Source organism: Hylaeus anthracinus, unplaced genomic scaffold, assembly GCF_026225885.1.
Source record: "Hylaeus anthracinus isolate JK02 unplaced genomic scaffold, UHH_iyHylAnth1.0_haploid 11994, whole genome shotgun sequence".
Classification (NCBI taxonomy): Eukaryota; Metazoa; Arthropoda; class Insecta; order Hymenoptera; family Colletidae; genus Hylaeus; species Hylaeus anthracinus.
The window spans coordinates 5,160,346-5,174,729 of record NW_026534341.1 but is presented as its reverse complement, the minus strand read 5'-3'; the positions used below and the strand labels follow the sequence as shown (position 1 = coordinate 5,174,729).

Below are 14,384 nucleotides of genomic sequence, written 5' to 3'. Positions count from 1 at the left end.
GATTGGTACACGGTGAGCTAGTAAATAATAAACAAGTATTTGCATTCGCGGAAACGACATTATTTTCTGGTCCCGTACGTTAAATTGATTAAATTAAAAGTAGAATGAAGTTAAAGTATAATGGTAAATGTATTCGGATTTTTTCGATTCAAAATTTAACTTACAATCCTATTTAGAAAGAGTTTAGAACTTAAAAGTGAACTTTTCGTATCAGCGTACCTTAATCTAGACTGAGATTAAACTTTTACGTACAGTTACCAGTTATGTCAAAAGTCTTTTCTGTTTCCTCAAATTAAGCAAGTATTGCGAGTAAACATGCAACACTTAGTTTATGCAACAATTAATAAATAATTTATTGATATGTTTCCGGTAGATAAAGTGTCGAATATAATTGTTGTCAAGAAGGAAAGCGTGAAAATTGTAGGTACATTCGAACAACAATTTTTCTGTTTCATAGAAAATCTGTTTACTGGGGTTTAAGGGGTAACGCCACTTTAGAGTCCGAAAAGAAGGTCTAACTTTGATAATTAATTTTGAAAGTATCGCGAAAGGAATAGAACTTCTGTTTACAGAGTTTGTTTAACACATATTGAAGTATGAAAAATCCAAACATTTTAGATTCTATATACTATTGGCTACAGAAGTATCAGAGGCTTGCGACAGTCGACGGAAAAAAAGAAACTCTGTACGATACTTTTGACTGTAAAACAATTTGTACGAGACAGATCGAAACAAGAAATGAACGGAAAGTAAATTAATGAATGTAGAATAACATATTTCGATTTCGTCAAAGTTGCCCGTTTAGTACCAGTGCAATATGCATTAGAAAAAGAAGTCGAGTACGATATTATTTTATGCAGATTTCTGTCTCGGGAACGTGGCAACCTCAACACACTATTGATTAAGTAACGAGACATCGCTATTGGTAACAATAATATTGAGCAAGCGTTTGAACAACAGGTACCGTACAACATCACGGGTTGGTTGGAAAAGAACAAGGACCCGCTGAACGACACTGTGGTCGATCAGTTCAAGAAATCAACAAACAAACTGTTGGTCGAGATCTTCGCTGATCATCCTGGACAGTCTGGTGATGCTGGTGGCGGCGGCGGTGGTGGCAAGGGTGGACGTGGTAAGAAGGGTGGTGGTTTCTCGACGGTGTCGTCGTCCTACAAGGAACAGTTGAACAACCTGATGACCACCCTGAGAGCTACTCAACCTCACTTCGTCCGTTGTATCATCCCCAACGAAATGAAGCAGCCGGGTGTCATCGATTCTCACCTTGTCATGCACCAGCTGACTTGTAACGGTGTACTTGAAGGCATCCGTATTTGTCGTAAAGGATTCCCTAACAGGATGATGTATCCCGACTTCAAGCTACGGTAAGGATTCATATTTTTTTGGCGTAAGCCATTCTAGAAATAATTCGTTTAGTTACCCGAGAATAGATTCTCGAAAATGTTTCTGGTAGTTTCGAACAAGTTTGAAATGCTTAGCGAACAACCGCGTCCCGTAAAGTCACATCTTCGAGATATACATACTTGAAAGTTACATCACAGATGTTTCTAATAAGATCCCGAATCTTTTGAAGCAATCAACGATTAAGATCAATGATTAAGATTCGTAAATATATTACTTTCAGTAATTTATTCGTAGACTGCGGATCTCGATGCATTTATAGGAAATTTGAGTGTGCACGAATCTACAAAATGCGCGCAATATGCAAGAATATAAAAAAAGATCGAAAGTTAAAGTTCGTGTTACAATATTTGCAGAATAAAATATGTTCTTATTCAGGTTCAATTTTTGTAGGCACGTTCGCGAAGATTTTATTTTGCACAAAGATCCGCAGTCTACTTATTAAGTATGCTACTGCGTTTAAAAAGTTGATGTTTAGTATGTTTTAATATCAATTAAGAATAACTTTAATTAAGCATTATCGATTTAATCGTTAGAGCCTCGAAGAACTTAAAATATCTCGAAATTTCTGTACAGTTTGTACCACAAATATTCATATCCTTCGTGTCTATCGAAGGAATTTGTCTAAATTGAATGACAGGTTCGATGTTTCCGAATAAATTTTCCGTTATAAATGTAACACAAATTTAAAGTTTGTTCGTCTACGTACATATTTGTAACGAAACATTTACATGAGAATATTAAATCTGTCATTGAATATAAACAAATTTCTTCAACGGATACGGAAAGTACGAATATTTATGTGACTGTATGTATTGAATATCAAGTAACATATACGACTCTGGAAACGTTTAAAATTCTCCGTTGTTATATCGTTGCCTCTGGCGAAACGTTTTCAATTATTCTTTCGTACCGGTTCGCAAACGAAACAAAAATACGATGAACCGAGAGTTACGAGGTAGAAATTGATCGATAATTAAGGAGAATAGGTTGAAAATTAGAGATTAATGGTTATAGACGACACGTTATAAAATGATCTCTTTATATTGTGACCGTACAGTTACATGATCTTAGCGCCGGCCGCGATGACGGCTGAGTCGGACCCGAAAAAGGCCGCTCAAAGATGTTTCGACGAAATCGGTCTTGATCCGGACAGCTACAGGATTGGTCATACTAAGGCTAGTTGCACACCCTCAAAAAAAAAAAAAAAAAACTTGTTTTTGCGACTTTTTTTCTTTACCCCCCCCCCCCCCCCCCCGTCTGTTATCCACCGTAGAGTATGTTCGTCTTGTATGGAAAAAGGTTTTATCGTTACACCCTTGTCGTTACTTCGGATACTGTCTTGAAATCTCTCGAGAATTGTACATTCGTTACTGTGTATTATTATATATATATATACGTTTACGTGTATTGTGCATATTATATATATACGCTTACGTATGTAATGAATATTACATACATATGTCTATACAGGGTGTCCCAAAATTAGCGTAAGAACCAGAAATTGTGCTTCAGAATCGTCTGAATTGAAATCCATTTCCGAGTCTTACACTAATTCTGGGATTACTGGGAATAAATATATACGAATATATTTCATGCACATTACATACATGTATTTATATATTCTTTAACCGACTTCGAAAAAGAGGAGGTTACTCGATTCAACACGTACATTTATTCTTTTCTTTTTACATAAATAATACGTTTCATTTGATTCAATTTTATCTCTCCTTATAATTGTCGTTTACAACGCCGCCTTAGCCGAAAAAGAGGAGGTTACTCGATTCAACACGTATTCTTTTCTTTTTACATAAATAATACGTTTCATTTGATTCAATTTTATCTCTCCTTATAATTGTCGTTTACAACGTCGCCTTAGTTTAATTTCCGTTACACTTTTTATTTATATTCTCACCTTTTTTTGTGACTGTGAACCTCCCCTTTTTATTTGCACCGATCGCGATCGATCTAAAAGTTCATCGAGTGCTTTCGGAAGTATCCGTCTCCCCGTTTGATAGACTTGCCGAAACGTAAGTGGCCCTTATTGTTCTTCTCGAATGCCCCGTACAACCCCAGCCCCCCACAAACATTAGATACCACCCCCTGAATTGGACCCCAGAGTTATACATTAGAAATCCACGAATTAGTGATATACGTATGTACCAACTGCACGCGATAAGCCTTGTGTGACCCCCCTAGAAAGTATGAAAAGTTAGATTATGCGAGACGTAGACGTGTAAGGAAACGACAACCTGAAGCAGAGAGGATGCCGTTATCGATCATCGATCGTGCGAAAAACGAGCAGAATATTCCCCTCCCCTAAAACGTTTTGGTGATCTTTTACTAATGGATCCAATCACCTGTGTTTGCATTGTGACCCCTGACCTTTAGGTACAAGATTATCGCGCCAGCTGCAGTCGATAAAGTGGCTTCCGACCCGAAGAAAGCCGCGGCGGCGATCTTGGAAGCGACTGGTCTAGATCCCGATCAATATCGTCTTGGACACACCAAGGCACGTGTTTCCTTGCGATCGTCAAGTCCTCGTTGCGCGCGAGGACCCCGTCGAATTTATTTATCATTTTTCAGCTGGTTTCGTACGATTTCGTAAATTGTCGCGATTATTCAACTACGACTCGTACGTTCAACGCGACCTCGCAAGCGAATAGATCCGATTGAACATGGTTGAAAATATTTAGATAACGATCGGCCGCGTTGAGCGATTTTAATTCCTTTGCGCTCTCGAGACTAGTTGTACTTTGTAGGCGAATAGAGACGTCTTTTTTCAAATAATATATAATACAGACGTATTTGTATGTAGTACATGTACATATGTAAATATTAGAGCATATAATCTATTTGTCGTTAAAAATATTTGACTAAAAATAATGATAAATATAATATAGAAAAATATCGATTGAAAATATTTCAAATGTTGGCCTAGGAAAACTTTGAATGATAAAGTTGGAACCACGAATCGTTTATTCGGCTCTGTTTGTCTCGGCATCGCTGCGTTGTACGTACAAACGATACTTCAAGCAGAGTCGTAGTTTGAATAATCAACGTTGCCTCGTGTAAACGTATACGCGCGAACGTGTCTAACCAAAGAAGACATCAATACTCTATGGACTGAGTCATGGATTTGATACTGCCTAATTTACTTTAAACATTGCTTAAATTTCTAACATAGAATTTCCTTTTCTTATCGTAAGTATTTTGTCTATCAACAAATGATCAAACAAAACTAAATCGATTTCTCCATCGAATCAATTAATTAACCGACTTCGAAAAGGAGGAGGTTCTTCAATTCGACATGTATATTTTTTCTATTTTTTTTTCTATTCTTTTTTTTTTGGATAATTCTGTGTTGGAAATTTTGGAAACAGTTTAGAAGAGATCAAACACCAGGAGAATCTCGAACTACCCTGCCATTCCATTATTAATGATGTAACGAGTTAGGTTTTAAACAAATATGTAGGTGTCTAACCTTGCGTGTCCCTAACAAATCTTTGTCTGTTGTGCGATCCCAACCATAAAACGAATCACCACAGATACAAAATTCTGTGCGCCAATGCCATCAAAGAACCTTGCGACCCACAAAAGGCGACCCAACAGATCCTGGACGCAATCAATCTGGAACCAGACCAATACCGTATGGGTCGCACCAAGGTATCCGACACCTTTGGCCTACCTTTGAAACGTCATAACACAACACGGAAATAACGCTTCTATTCTTTTTACTGGTAATCTTTTAACCCTTTAAACCAATGCTCGGAATTAGTTGCACCTATAAGCGTGCAACTATAGACTTACAAGGAAGATTTATAGATTTTCCTATCTACCGTTTGCGACAGAGACTCCTATTCGATGATCCGAAATATTTGTGGAACGTCTTTCTCTATCTCTACCATTTTCAGAATTTGTATTAAAATTTGCATTTCAACGTTTATAAAATCTATCGCAAGTAGACTTTTCGTTCGATTTATCGAATTTCAACAGAAATAGTAGTAGTTCGACGGAATAGTTAGTAGAATACAATCGTAAATAAAGGAGAAGAAATGGATATTTTGTTAACGTTGCGAATAATTTACATACAATATTTCTAGAATTTCTAGAATTTCTGGAATCTTTCGAATTTTTGCCGAAAGTATATCGCGTAATTGTCGTCGAATTCGATTTTCTCGAGCACGGATCACCCTTTTTGTTGCACTTTGCTTAAATTGAACGTACCTTGTGTTCTTCTCCAAAATTCTGCATATTTTGTTATCATCCAAAGCACGCTGTTACGAATAGTATCATTTTAGATCGTCCATTAATAACGAAAAATCTTCCTTAACGATCAACTATATTCTCACATTAATAGAAAGTATTTAATGCTAATCGTATTTTTTTCTTTCCCTCTTTCTCTCTGCTGGCACGTACAAGGTAACGTTTTACATTGCTTCTTAACATTTTACATTATTTGATCGCGTGCTCTTGTCCATTTTTGCATCTTGTACGATCATCCGTACAATGGTGTCCTTGGTACCAAATATTTACTTTGATTATTTTCATTAAAATCGAAAAGCAGAAAGCCGGTTTCGTCTTTAGAGTTAAAGATTAGAAACAAGAGATTAAATACTAGAAACTTCAAATTAGAAATTAGAAATTAAAGAATTTTTCGCATCGTTGGATAATGAACATTCGAACATAATCGCGCTAAAGCTTACGAATTATCGTTAAATAAAATTGTTGAACTTGCGAGGCTTCGAAGCAAAACTTACGGCGAAAATAATCAAAGTATTTTAAGGAGGATCCACGAAACGAAATCGCTAATCGACAATTTTGTCTCGTTTTGTTAACTTGAAAAACAATAGGTATTCTTCCGTGCCGGAGTGTTGGGTCAGATGGAAGAGTTCCGTGATGAACGTCTCAGCAAGATCGTGTCCTGGATGCAGGCGTACATCAGAGGTTACTTGACCAGACAGGATTACAAGAAGCTACAAGAACAGCGTCTTGCCCTTGTGGTAGTCCAGAGGAACTTGAGAAAGTACTTGCAACTGCGTACTTGGCCATGGTGGAAACTCTGGCAGAAAGTCAAGCCTCTCCTCAACGTCACTCGTATCGAGGACGAGCTTGCTGTAAGTGCTTTAACAAACTACTTATCATTTCCTGCACCGTTCACGTAACCGCGAGATCTACAAACACTACACATATGTCGAAACCACACGTGCGCACGGTGCATAGAAAAATGTTGAATACAATTTTTTATTTTTTATCAGGAGACATATATGTGTTTATCTATAGATGGTCATTCTTTTTTTTTTTTTTAAATTAAAATCAATCAAAGCACAATTGTTAATACTAGTGTTTACTTGCTTCAATTTCAATTAGTCTTTTTAACTTGAAAATATAAATAAACGTGTTCCGTTAGTTTAATTTTATTTTTTTTTTACATAAATTCTGGCGCAGCAGGGAGTTAGTAATTGTAATTAATTAGAAGATGATATGAAAATGAACAGGAAATAGGTAATACCTTCGACAGACACAAGTATAAGTAGTAATAACGAGCACTGGGCAGACACGTCGGTGTAGTAGACTCACGTGCACAAATTTTATTCAACATTTTGCATTTATTTCTACATTTCCCGAAATTCAATACATTCGAGATACGTGTTAATATCCTAATAATCAATATAGACACGTTTTATTTACACTCCTATTGTAAACGGAGCACTTTGTTACAAGCTTTTCAATTGCGATTCGCAAGTTTATTTCATCTAATTTCCTTCTTGCAATTTATTTGATTTACAGTTTCATTAAATTTCAATACTCAATTGCATTAATATTTCAAGCAACATGAAAACGATTTCAACAGGTGCGACTACTCTTCTAACTGATAAAAGAACAATGTACGGTGAGTATCCTCGATCAACATCAAACGTTTCGATTTAATATTGGAAATATCTCGATCGTCGTACGTAAAAACACGCTATCCAAATTTTGCGTCTCGCAAAAGTAACGTTACGTCGCAATCTTCGATATAGCGAGTCAAGAAAGTATTTTTACAGTCGGTATTTTGAAAATAACTACCTGTAAAGAAATAGCGCATCATTATATCGTACATGCTTCAACGGTTTACGATAATATTCGCGCGCTTACGGTTAGCAGGATAAATTTATATTCCTTCGCAGTTAGAATTATAAAATACATTTTCCATATTTCGTATGTTACTCATTCAATCCCTAGAGTCGTTTCAGATTATTTCGAAACTCCTTACAGCGATATCTGAAGGTAAAGGCATGCGTACAAAATATGTAAAATGTAGCTTGTAATTATAACTGTGAAGAAATTTCAATTTCTATAAATTTATAAATTATTTACATATATAATGTGACGTATATATTTGTATACACTTACAATATATTTATGCAAATATATTCTGCCGATCGTAAAAGCGTGGCGAAACTTTGTTGACAAGGAAATTTGTATCTTTCTTATATCATTGTTTCATATTATGTTTCCAAGTCAATATATTACTTCTGTGTATAATAAAACAGTGAAACATGTACTTCTTTATAGGCAGTTATCTGTAAAAACAACTGGGTGTGCGAGTACTTCCCCTGACCATTCATACAATCTAGTCTTCCTCTGAAAAATTACGCTTCTCCGATATTGGAACTATAAACCTTCCAAGAACTTTCGGACAATGTCAGTAGCACCAGTTGCTAAAATACACCACGCAGGAAACTTCGATTCCCCGGTAATTTACGAGCGGTGAACGGTAGTCCTGGATTTCAACGTAGAATTTGTTTCTTTGTTCATCTAGACCCGATCGTTTCGATTCTCAGACGCGTTCGTTTCTGACACCGCGTTTATTTTCTCATCTTTGTCATTTTTCCTTTTACCTTCTTTCGCATCGCAAAAGACCAGCGCGCACGGTTTCCGTTCTCAGCTGGGAGTATTTGAAATAGATTCCATGGAACTATCGCGAGCAAATTTAACTCGAGCGCGATGTTTTACAAATAGTATGAAATGTCAGTCGAGTTTATTAAAAATATACGATTCATCAGAATTATTTGTCTCGTGTTTTCCAATCTTTGATAATCGGAAATTCGAAGAAGTGAACTGCAAATCGAGTATAAATACTCCAAAGTATACGAAAATAAGTAGAAACTAAAAGAGAGAGAATTCAATTCTCGAATTAAACATCAGCATTTTGGATATAATAGCACTGGTCCTTTTTTAATCAAAAAGTAAATGATTTTCCTAAGAAACTAAATCGACAATATGCAATTAAGTAAGTCAATGCAATTCAGAAACGAATCTTTTATTTCGACAAAACAACATCTCATTTCGGATGGGCGCGTACTTGACTGAGAATCAGTATTGCAAATCTCGTTACTGATCATATATCGCTTATTCGTGTTTTATAAATAGCATCGATGTACGAACCAACAGTCGAAGCCTCGAGGAATCAAAGGCAAAGACTCTTTATCTTTTGAAGAGCTAGAAACGGAGAATACGCTATAAAGTATGCGTAACGATCTATTTTATGGAGATTATACAAATTCAACGTACTTGAATACTCGTCTAAACAGAGTGTCTCGTAAGAACGGAATACTAATCGTGTTACAAATACAGTATTTATTTAACAGTCGTGTGTAGTCCAACCTAAACGCGTTTACAGTTGTTTGGCACAGATGTTATTTATAATCACAAACAAACGAGATGTACAGTCGTTCGCACTTCGAAGATTAAACAATTTCACCGCGAACATAATTAATTCCATTTTACGTTAATATAAATCATATATCGTAAACATTTATATTCGGATAGTAAAGTATTCTTTTCTGCGATCGTAAAATTAGTAAGTCGTTAAACTATGCTAAAAGTCTCTGTTTGCAGTTCCGCTTCTGAAAATTTCCAGAAAATCGTAATTATAAAAATTGTATGCTCGACACTGTATGTTTGCAGTGGTTACTTACGTAATTTGCAACGTCTGATGTTTGATCCATCGAAATTCCGATTATACAATAATCGAAACCACTCCATTCCAGCTTCCTCCAGAGTCCTAAAAATAAGTCTTCGACGCGATTTAACGCGTATCTTTTCACCGTGACTCAAACATTCACCCCTCTCTCTCTCTCTCTCTCTCTCTCTCTCTCTCTCTCTCGCTCTCTCTTCTTTTTATATTTTCGTTCGACTTTTTTTTTCCACGCGTCTAAACGCAAATAAAATGGAAATATGGCTTTCTCGTCGCGGTGTGATCGTAAACACGTCTAAAAAGCTCCAAGTTTTCGATCCCCCGTCGCGGACTCCGTGTCACCGGATTATTCATTGTATCTAATTACATCTTAGAAACGAGACGATCGCCCTTTCGGTATATTTAGTTCGATTTTATTTTAGACAACTATTTTCGAATACCTAGTGTCGGAAATCTCGAATCCCACGATCGTACGTTCAGCTTTTTCTACCATTTTGGAAGGAAACAATTCGTAGAATCCTTCTTCGCTATTCAGATCGGTAGAAAAAAATTGGCGTAATCGCTTTCAGTTGTAGCTTCGTTCCCCCGATACGGTTGCAGCATTACCTCGTACTAAAAACTCTTGAAAATAGTTTACAGACTAAATATGTTCGCAACTTCAACGCGCACGTAGATTCATTTACAGAATCAATATGACTGCTTCTTAAATTTCTCATGTTACATGGATAGAAGTTCGATTTTAAAAAGAGAAACGGCTGGGTACAAGTATCGAGACCGTGTGTGGATAGATTATGACGAAGGTCGTTCTATTTAGAAACTGTAACTACATTTGCAATATCTGCGATAATATTGTACACTGTATGGTACCAAACCTAGAGCAAATTTTAAAGGAAACGAAAATACAAAATAACTATTCGAAATCGTTTATTGTTGCGTCGTATCATTTAGAAGAACAATTTGACAATTATTTTAAACTGTTATTTCAAATAGTCACACGATAAAATAACGCGTCATTTGGCATAATATTTCTAGTAATGGTATCGGAAAAGTGATCACTGATGTGAAACTAATTATGATATAAAGTAACGTGTTATTACAAATAACATTTCAAATAATATCATTTCAAAAGTGGCCAAGATCTGTATGGTACACATCACTCATCAAAAGTGACAAATTTGTGGAAAATAATCAAATTCGAACTTAATATTTCTTCCCTATCGATATTAGTCTTAACCCAGACCTAATCATAATATAATAGCAAGTGTCTTGATACTTACGGCCGACAGTGTACGTTTACTCGAAAACGAGACGGTAATCTTATATTACATAACCGTGAGAAACTGCGCGCCCTTCGCGACGCTTTTGATTAAAAAAAAAAAAGACATTCTAGTAGGATAAGTCCGAAATAACGCGTTCGCTCGAATTGATAAAACCGAATTCCCATGTCGAAGGAGAGTAAGAATCGCTAAAATTCTCGATCTCTATCCATAAGCACCGAGCGGTGACGTGCGTTCGCGTGCTCTTCGATATGGTTTTAGACGGAGTGTAATACCGTCGCGTCGGTCCTAATTAGACCAGCCCGCCCGTGAGGTCGGTACACGTTTAATCATCGCGATTATCTGAATTTTCCACCGAGCTAACGAAAATAAAGTAGTTCGAATCACGTCCAATCGAAAATAGTATCATTCGCTATAAGCGACGTTACCACAGCGTGAATTCATCCGCGCCGTCGCGTCGCAGTAAACCGATCCCACCTTGCCGTCCCGCGGATCGGTATTCGTTCCCAACTACGGGAGAAAGTCGATTTCGCCGGCTGGTTCCCTTAGGAATTACACGATCGATCGACGTTACACTCTCTGGATCGTAAAAGGAGACTGGAGTTTAGACCCCTCCGACCCTCCTGGAACGAGTTCTAATTTCGTCGAGAACCCCTTCCACCGACGCGGTTTGTCATGGTAACCCCTCCTGCTCGAACGCGAACGGTTCCTCCCCCGTCGGATCGGGATCGGTTATAAATATTTTTCTACGATGAATATCGCTGGAGTGGGGACGTTGGCTAATTCTTCGCCGCGACCGCGAGAAGAGGGATTTTAGGTAGAAAAGTTGAGCCTCTGGTAAACCGGAGACCAGTTGGACCCGCGACCTCGCGCCGACCCTTTCGAAATATATATATATATATATATATATTTTTTTTTTTATCGAACCGTGCCCCAGTTTTTACACGACACGCATTATTGTTATTCTGCGTTGTTATCGACACACCGATCGCGCGAAACAGATCCGCGAATCCCTCCCGCAATTGCTCGGATCAACGAAGAATCGAACAGAGCCGCTCTTACGATTAGATACCGTGGCCGATTGCTCCCTACGACCGCGATCGTTTTCAACGTTCGACGATCGATCGTTAAATCCAGATCCGTAAATTGAATACGAAACGATGGGTGACACGTTGATCGAGGATGCGACGCCCGGGTTGAACGGGCAAAAATCGAACGGTGACGTGGAATCGCAATTGCAGGCGCTCGAGGAGAAAGCGAGAAAGGCGCAGGAGGCCTTCGAGAGGGAAGAGAAGCTGCGCAAGGAACTCGAGATACAGAATGAGAAAATCACCGCGGAAAGAAACGCTCTCCAGCGAACCCTGGATGGCGAGAAAGGTTCCCTCTCGGAATACATGGAGAAGTCCCTGAAATTGGCTGCCCAGAAGGCCGATCTCGAGTCACAACTTCAGGTAAGATTTCTTATATATAGACTGCGGATCTTTACGCATTTATAGAAATTTTGAATGTCCATGAACCTACGTATTTATGCAAGAACCTACAAAACAATATGCAAGAATATAAAAAAAGATTGAGAGTAAAGTTCGTATCGTAATATTTGCGGAGTAAAATAAATTCCTATTTAGGTTCGATTGTTTCTAGGCACGTTCGCGAAGATTTTCTTTTGCATAAAGATCCCCAGTCTACTTATATATTAACCGTTTGAGTCCTAAAGAGTATTAAAAAAACACTGTCGAAGAATCCCAGAGTGCAACCGCGCTTTCTCTAAACGAGTACTTTTCTCGACATGAAACCTCAACAGCGCGATCGCTCTGCCTGAGACTCGAACGATTAAGCTCCTTTACGCTCAAACGTTTCCACTTTAACCTTACAACTATCGAATTGGTCGACTCGGTCCATGCGTTTTGTCTTTCTTAACACATTAAGGACCGCACATCTAGAGCCTGCGTGTAGAGAACACAGAAAACTCGTGAACACTCCTTAACGTGTTAAAATAACTTAATCATTATCGATAAGGACCTATTAAATCTACCGGAATGTTCTGTCCGTTCCGGTTACAACAAGTTTCAACAAGTATGCGCATATTCGTTAAAAGTGATATACAAATTGCAATGACGCTGGCAAAACGTCATAAATAATGATAAAAATTGTATTATTCGATCAAGTTTATTCAAGGTATGAGAAATGTATCATTTTGTTTTATTCTAAAAACGGACAGAACTTTCCGGTAGACCTAATATAAATTAGGCCTTTATCCAGCCTTTAATTTCAAAAATACAGAAGAGCGTATCGACCATCGATAGTTCTAACGTTAATGGATAATACTGGATACGAAGCTTTTACGTTTTCGATAACGGTAAGATCTTTGCTCAGCGAGTTATCCCGTTGAGAAGTTTAGACTTTGGAGAAAAATGTACAAGTAACTTAAGCGGAAACGTGTTCTCGTGTTAAAAAATTCTCAGTTAAAAATTCTCACTTGTTCGAAGAACAGTTTCGTTCGAAGCAGAAACTGAATTTTTTACATTACAATTTAATATCGTTTGAATCGATTTTTAAGCGTTTCGTCGAGTTGCCTCGAACGATGTTCGTATATACGTACGCTAGAAAGTAGTTCAATTGGCACTGTTCGTTGATAACGAAACCTATCTCTCGATGATGAAGGCGCGTCCTCCAAGAATCGAACAACCTATAATTATATCTCGGAGAGGAATGACTGTATGTCGAAACAAAAGAGAATGGGGCTATCAATGTCTCCTTAACGATCCGAAATTCAACCGAGGACTTTTATGTGTTACAGCTGCAGTTATAAAAACATATTAGAAGCCGAAATAGTCTCACCGAGGCGGCGAAACGAAAGCTTTAAATACCGTCGAAAAGAATAACAGAGCGGAAAAAATATGTGCGAGAATTTATTTATAATATGGAGTCGTAAATAGCTTTCGGCTATCATTGCTTCCTGCATGCCTGTCCAAAAATATCTCCGAAAAATTTCGCATAGCATCGTGCACGATTAAGTGGTAAAATCTTGTTCCTAGATCGAACAGGAATAATTGATGTCTTTATCGAGTAGCTGGGACAGCTCGAGTTACACGATCGATAGCAATTTTCGAGTAAAATGAAGAGCTTCGTTACGGTATACAGATATAGGTCATGCATTTGTGGATAATCTTATACAGCTACATTCCAGCGAAATATTTTGGAAAGATTCGTTTTTACATAAATAGAAAAGCGACGAGAATTTTTAATAAAATTATCGCGTGCTCTTTCGACAAAATAAAATCACAATCTTCTAGTGATACTATCGGCCAGTAACTAAAAGTTCCCCAAGAAATGTACATCTTCGAGTTTGATCTGGAAAATTATGCTAGAAAATTAATTTTGTAACGCGAGTCCGAGCTCGAAAGAGCGGAACGATGAAGTTGGGAGGCGATCAGATTCCAACGCGGACGTCCCAGGCGAGTTTTTTTGGGAATGCTTGAAATTCGAGCACCGCCTGTATCCGATCGTAATTCAAATGAATCTGGCTCGGGTTACCGGGAATGATGCACCTGACAGGAGGTGATACATCGCCGTTGCGCAACAAGTGCAGGCACAAAGTAGCGAAGGCGCATCATTAGTCAGACCCACGTCTGACTTCATCGCCCGGTGCGCGGCTATTTTTCTTCGGCGACGAGTTACTCGGCTCTATCTCCGTAATTATTGGTCGATTTCCTGGATTCGTTCTA

At 37.8% G+C, this 14,384-nt stretch overlaps 1 protein-coding gene across 15 annotated transcripts in view; it reads left to right on the top strand.

Annotated features, from left to right (window-relative positions):
• The window catches only part of LOC128888352 (myosin heavy chain, muscle), a 70,696-nt gene that overhangs the window by 37,561 nt on the left and 18,751 nt on the right, over positions 1 to 14,384 (top strand). For 13 of the 15 annotated variants that reach the window (XM_054145114.1, XM_054145113.1, XM_054145106.1 and 10 more), the window contains 4 exons: positions 961 to 1,382; positions 3,811 to 3,931; positions 6,273 to 6,536; positions 11,901 to 12,110. In XM_054145114.1, coding sequence (XP_054001089.1) covers positions 961 to 1,382; positions 3,811 to 3,931; positions 6,273 to 6,536; positions 11,901 to 12,110 — 1,017 coding nt within the window. Of the gene's footprint in view, positions 1 to 960; positions 1,383 to 2,479; positions 2,598 to 3,810; positions 3,932 to 4,967; positions 5,086 to 6,272; positions 6,537 to 11,900; positions 12,111 to 14,384 lie in introns of all 15 variants that reach the window. The other 2 variants (XM_054145118.1, XM_054145117.1) reach the window with 2 other exon arrangements.